The sequence below is a fragment of the Nerophis ophidion genome, linkage group LG12 (assembly GCF_033978795.1).
Source record: "Nerophis ophidion isolate RoL-2023_Sa linkage group LG12, RoL_Noph_v1.0, whole genome shotgun sequence".
NCBI classification, from domain to species: Eukaryota; Metazoa; Chordata; class Actinopteri; order Syngnathiformes; family Syngnathidae; genus Nerophis; species Nerophis ophidion.
The window spans coordinates 55,518,219-55,525,068 of record NC_084622.1 but is presented as its reverse complement, the minus strand read 5'-3'; the positions used below and the strand labels follow the sequence as shown (position 1 = coordinate 55,525,068).

At 43.4% G+C, this 6,850-nt stretch overlaps 2 protein-coding genes across 2 annotated transcripts in view; one reads left to right on the top strand and one right to left on the bottom strand.

Moving 5' to 3' along the window:
• Nucleotides 1–389: 389 nt before the first annotated feature.
• Nucleotides 390–6,850, top strand: part of etfbkmt (electron transfer flavoprotein subunit beta lysine methyltransferase) — a 7,355-nt gene continuing 894 nt past the window's right edge. Inside the window, exons 1-2 of the mRNA XM_061917816.1 lie at nucleotides 390–914; nucleotides 975–1,105. Coding sequence (XP_061773800.1) covers nucleotides 643–914; nucleotides 975–1,105 — 403 coding nt within the window. The 5' untranslated portion in view covers nucleotides 390–642. The remainder of the gene's footprint in view (nucleotides 915–974; nucleotides 1,106–6,850) is intronic.
• Nucleotides 5,064–6,850, bottom strand: part of LOC133563600 (uncharacterized) — a 24,674-nt gene continuing 22,887 nt past the window's right edge. Inside the window, exon 2 of the mRNA XM_061917812.1 lies at nucleotides 5,064–5,518. Within this exon, the coding sequence (XP_061773796.1) occupies nucleotides 5,175–5,518 (344 nt within the window). The 3' untranslated portion in view covers nucleotides 5,064–5,174. The remainder of the gene's footprint in view (nucleotides 5,519–6,850) is intronic.

Below are 6,850 nucleotides of genomic sequence, written 5' to 3'. Positions count from 1 at the left end.
AGTTCTCATTTATTATTTATTTTATTTTATTGATGTGTGTGTGTGTGTGTGTGTGTGTGTGTGTGTGTGTGTGTGTGTGTGTGTGTGTGTGTGTGTGTGTGTGTGTGTGTGTGTGTGTGTGTGGACATAACAATAAGGTGAATACAACATTGTACTAACTTCCCTGGTGTGTTTGCGTTTGATATCCAAATCGGAACAATAAACCAGAAAAATCTATCCAAATGCTGCCCTGACTCATTATCTAGTCCTGTCACCAATCTAGTGGCAGGCAGTGTGAGCAATTGCGGAGAGTATAGTTCCCAAAACTGGCGATCGGTTGAAACGGCTCTTTCTTGCTAGAACCGTTCAAATGACTCGATTCGTTCGCGAACGCCACATGGGTAGGAACCATGTGAATGTGTCCCACGTTTCTACACGACGACGGACTACATGCGCAACATTGTCCCGTCTACTATTTACTATTTTGTAAGGCAGCCATCAAAGAGCGGCGTTGAAGAGTTCGTATGTTCATATGGAGTGACTTTATAGCCTAATATATAACACTAATCATTATTTAGTATCATTCATCCATCCATTTTTTACCGCTTGTCCCTTTCGGGGCCGACTCATAATGGTTAGCATAGCAGCAAGATTAGCTTTAGGATGTTAAAACTTTTAAGCACTCGCAGGCTGGTTTGTCATTTAAAGTCACTGAAGGCGACAAAGTGTTCCCACAGCAAGTTTGTGACTGAGGACTCTGTTAGGAGCTTTATTTTGGAAAACACCGAGACTGTTGAACAACATCACCTGACACCAGAGGTCAAGTTAAGACTTTTCACCTCAAACTGTCGATATTGGCATGAAAAACCTGAGCTTTGGCCTTTTGATGAGCCATACTGGGCCATCTACTGGCCAGGAGGACAGGCTCTTTCTAGGTAAACCTTTTAGCTTTTCTTTTTTTTAGCTGGACTTAATCTGAAATGGTCTTACCTCAGGTATCTCCTGGACAATCCTGGAGTGTGTAAGGGAAAATCGGTCTTGGATCTGGGAAGTGGCTGCGGAGCTTCAGCCATCGCTGCAAAACTGTGTGGTGCCGCCTGTGTCGTCGCTAACGACATTGACCCCGGTGAGAGATGTCATCAAGTATTTCTACGTCTATACAAATTATATTAAAATGTGGATGCATGATATTCAATATATATATATATATCCATCCATCATCTTCCGCTTATCCGAGGTCGGGTCGCGGGGGAAACAGCCTAAGCAGGGAAACCCAGACTTCCCTCTCCCCAGCCACTTCGTCTAGCTCTTCCCGGGGGATCCCGAGGCGTTCCCAGGCCAGCCGGGAGACATAGTCTTCCCAACGTGTCCTGGGTCTTCCCCGTGGCCTCCTACCGGTTGGACGTGCCCTAAACACCTCCCTAGGGAGGCGTTCGGCTGGCATCCTGACCAGATGCCCGAACCACCTCACCTGGCTCCTCTCGATGTGGAGGAGCAGCGGCTTTACTTTGAGTTCCTCCCGGATGGCAGAGCTTCTCACCCTATCTCTAAGGGAGAGCCCCGCCACACGGCGGAGGAAACTCATTTCGGCCGCTTGTACCCTTTCGGTCATGACCCAAAGCTCATGACCATAAGTGAGGATGGGAACGTAGATCAACCGGTAAATTGAGAGCTTTGCCTTCCGGCTCAGCTCCTTCTTCACTACAACGGATCGGTACAACGTCCGCATTACTGAAGACGCCGCACCGATCCGCCTGTCGATCTCACGATCCACTCTTCCCTCACTCGTGAACAAGACTCCTAGGTACTTGAACTCCTCCACTTGGAGCAGGGTCTTTTCCGGGCGAGAACCATGGACTCGGACTTGGAGGTGCTGATTCTCATTCCGGTCGCTTCACACTCGGCTGCGAACCGATCCAGTGAGAGCTGAAGATCCCGGTCAGATGAAGCCATCAGGACCACATCATCTGCAAAAAGCAGAGACCTAATCCTGCGGTTATCCATCCATCCATTTTCTACCGCTTATTCCCTTCTGGGGTCGCGGGGGGCGCTGGCGCCTATCTCAGCTACAATCGGGCGGAAGGCGGGGTACACCCTGGACAAGTCGCCACCTCATCGCAGGGCCAACACAGATAGACAGCGGTTATATATATATATATATATATATATATATATATGTATACCGTAATTTCCGGACTAAAAGCCGCTACTTTTTTCCCTCGTTCTGGTCCCTGCGGCTTATACAACGGTGCGGCTTACGGTAACCAGGGGCGCGCACTACCGAGGATGCGCAAGACCGAGGCAGACATCCGGCGCCGGGTAACGAGAGCAAAACAAAGACTAGGAGAGCGTCAGCGACAGTGTGCGCAAAGGAAGTGTTCATGCGAACACCCTCAATATGGAAAACAAACGGAGAAGTGCATATGATGCTGCTTTTAAGTTAAAGGAAATCGATCTGGCTGTCAAAGAAGGAAATAGAGCTGCTGCACGTACCTTTGTCATCAATGGTGAGACGTTGGAGACGGCAGCATGAAGACTGCACTTTTACCGCCGTGTTACAGGCGAGCACTTTGTATTACTTTGCACCGTTGTATTATTTGTACTCTGCACGAATGCTGTTCGCCACGTCAAAGATGTGAAAGTTTGATTGAATTATTGAAGGATTTATTGTTAATAAATGGGACGCTTTGCGGTCCCAAACAGTCACCTCTGTCCCGACAATCCCTTCCGTGGTAGCAGGAACCCCTATATACTACGGTAATTACACATCAAAACGCCTGCGGCTTATAGTCGGGTGCGGCTTATATATGGAGCAATCTGTATTTTCCCCTAAATTTAGCTGGTGCGGCTTATAGCCAGGTGCGCCTTATATTCTGGAAATTGCCGTATATATATATATATATATATATATATATATATATATATATATATATATATATATATATATATATATATATTAGGGCTCCGAATCTTTGGGTGTCTCACGATTCGATTCAATATTGATTCTTGTGGTTACGATTCGATAATACATCGATTTTTTCTATTTGATTCGATTCTCGATTTAAAAACGATATTTTTCCGATTCAAAACGATTCTGTATTCATTCAATACATAGGATATCAGCAGGATCTACCTCAGTCTGCTGACATGCTAGCAGAGTTGTAGATTTAAAAAAAAAAAAGCTTTTACAATCGTAAAGGACAATGTTTTATCAACTGATTGCAATAATGTAATTTTTTTTTAACTATTAAACGAACCAAAAATATGACTTATTTTATCTTTGTGAAAATATTGGACACAGTGTAAGCCACTGTCACACTATTGTTCTTTTTTTTTATTTTTTATAAATGTCTAATGATAATATCAATGAGGGTTTTTTAATCACTGGTATGCTGAAATTATAACTAATATTGATACTGTTTATTAATTTTGTTTCACTACTTTTGGTTTGTTCTGTGTCGTGTTTGTGTCTCCTCTCAATTGCTCTTTTTATTGCACTTCTGAGTGTTGCTGGGTCAGGTTCGGTTTTGGAATTGGATTGCATTGTTATGGTATTGCTATGTAGTGGTTTGTTGAATTGATAAAAATTAAAAAAATAAAAATTAAAAAATTTAAAAAATCGATTAAAAAAAAAAAAGAATAGTTTCTGAATCGCAGAACGTATTCGATTCGATTCGTATTCGAATCGATTTTTCCCAACACCCCTAATATATATATATATATATATATATATATATATATATATATATATATATATATATATATATATATTAGGGGTGTGGGAAAAAATCTTTTAAAAATCGATTTATTTATTTATTTTTTTAATCAATCCAACAAACAGCAAAACCATTACAATGCAATCCAATTCTAAAACCAAACCTGACCCAGCAACACTCTGAACTGCAATAAACAGAGCAATTGAGAGGAGACACAAACACGACACAGAACAAACCAAAACCGATTCTGTTCATAACTTTTATGGACAGAATTTCTAGGCGCAGTCAAGGCGTTGAGGGGTTCCGGTTTGGTGACCGCAGGATTAGGTCTCTGCTTTTTGCAGATGATGTGGTCCTGATGGCTTCATCTGACCGGGATCTTCAGCTCTCACTGGATCGGTTCGCAGCTGAGTGTGAAGCGACCGGAATGAGAATCAGCACCTCCAAGTCCGAGTCCCTGGTTCTCGCCCGGAAAAGGGTGGATTGCCATCTCCGGGTTGTGGAGGAGACCCTGCCCCAAGTGGAAGAGTTCAAGTACCTAGGAGTCTTGTTCACGAGTGGGGGAACAGTGGATCGTGAGATCGACAGGCGGATCGGTGCGGCGTCTTCAGTAATGCGGACGTTGTACCGATCCGTTGTGGTGAAGAAGGAGCTGAGCCGGAAGGCAAAACTCTCAATTTACCGGTCGATCTACGTTCCCATCCTCACCTATGGTCATGAGCTTTGAGTCATGACCGAAAGGATAAGATCACGGGTACAAGCGGCCGAAATGAGTTTCCTCCGCCGTGTGGCGGGGCTCTCCCTTAGAGATAGGGTGAGAAGCTCTACCATCCGGGAGGAACTCAAAAGTAAAGCCACTGCTCCTTCACATCGAGAGGAGCCAGAGGAGGTGGTTCGGGCATCTGGTCAGGATGCCACCCGAACGCCTCCCTAGGGATGTGTTTAGGGCACGTCCAACCGGTAGGAGGCCACAGGGAAGACCCAGGACACGTTGGGAAGACTATGTCTCCCGGCTGGCCTGGGATCCCCCGGGAAGAGCTCGACGAAGTGGCTGAGGAGAGGGAAGTCTGGGTTTTCCTGCTTAGGCTGTTTCCCCTGCGACCCGACCTCGGATAAGCGCAAGAAGATGGATGGATGGATGGATATATATATATATATATATATATATATATATATATGTGTGTGTGTATATATATATGTGTATATATATATATATATATATATATATATGTATAGAGATATATATATATATATATATGTATACATATGTATATATGTGTGTGTGTGTGTGTGTGTGTGTATGTCAGGTTTAAGCACCAAACTATCTATTAAACAGGACAAGAAGCAAGGAATCAAACAGAGACAGAATTAAATTTTAATTCATGAGGAGAGCGCGTGGAACTGTACCCTCGTACAGTGTCACCCCATGCTCCGAGGAAAAAGTTCCTGCGCTTCCCCATTTATTTGGGCATTCTCTGATTACATAGCTGAAGCTGCTTCTAAGGGGAGGGGTCTCACATTATTCATGCAGCCCAGCACACACAATACGAAAACAGTTAAAAGAAAACGTGCTTGGAGCGGTGTCAGGTTCACCCCCTCTCTGCTAGTCCGCCTTATCTTCTTGGAGAGGTCGGGTCCTGATACGGCCCCTCCCGTGGGTGTCCAAAACTGAACAACAGAGACGTCAACGGCGAAGCGAATTCCATGAGACAAGTGGAGAATAACAAACTGTTCGCCTTTGCATGATAAGAGAGCAAGGACAGCTTTGTGAGCACAAATGGATAGTAACCAGGGCAACCGGTCTTCACGCAGGACAACCTGACCTGCAAGCAAACGAGATGTGTGATAACTTATGTACAAACCCCGTTTCCATATGAGTTGAGAAATGGTGTTAGATGTAAATATAAACGTAATACAATGATTTGCAAATCATTTTCAACCCATATTCAGTTGAATATGCTACAAAGACAACATATTTGATGTTCAAACTAATACACTTTTTTTGTGTGCAAATAATCATTAACTTTAGAATCTGATGCCAGCAACACATGAAAAAGAAGTTGGGAAGGGTGGCAATAAATACTGATAAAGTTGAGGAATGCTCATCAAACACTTATTTGGAACATCCCACAGGTGTGCAGGCTAATTGGGAACAGGTGGGTGCCATGATTGGGTATAAAAACAGCTTCCCAAAAAATGCTCAGTCTTTCACAAGAAAGGATGGGGCGCGTACACCCCTTTGTCCACAACTGCTTGAGAAAATAGTCAAACAGTTTAAGAACAACATTTCTCAAAGTGCAATTGCAAGAATTTTAGGGATTTCAACATCTACAGTCCATAATATCATCAAAAGGCTCAGATAATCTGGAGAAACCTCGCCATTGTTTCTATTTGATCTTATTTTGGTGAAGCGCTTCATTATACAGTGGTTAACTTATTTTTCACAGTAGTTTAAAGGCCTTCTGAAAGCCACTACTACCGACCACGCAGTCTAATAGTTTATATATCAATGATGAAATATTAACATTGCAACACATGCCAATACAGCCTTTTTAGTTTACTAAATTGCAATTTTAAATTTCCTGCGAAGTGTCCTGTTGAAAACGTCGCGGTATGTTGACGCATGCGTTTGACGTCACCGGTTGTAACGGACATTTTTTTCCAGCCCGATCGAAGTTATAAGTAGTCTGCTTTAATCGCATAATTACACAGTATTCTGGACATCTGTGTTGCTGAATCTTTTGCAATTTGTTCAATTGATAATAGAGAAGTCAGAGTAGAAAGATGGAGGTGGGAAGCGGTGTATTGCGGCGGCCTTTAGCCACACAAACACAGCCGTTGTTTCCTTGTTTAAAATTCCCGAAGGTGAAACTTTACTATGGAACAGAGCGATCAAGCGAACATGGTTCCCGACCACATAACAACCGGCAGGTTTCGGTGAGAAATTTGTGGTAATAAGTCGGCTCTTACCGAAGACATGAGCGGAGCTTGCGTCCTCCTGCAGCGGCAAACTATTACCTCCTCCCACCGTAGACACTGCCGGTCGCCACACCGCTCCGATTTAAGGTACCATATAATCTCACTGAAACAATAGTAACACAATAAGCAGATAAGGGATTTTCCAGAATTATCTTAGTAAATGTGTCTAATAACAT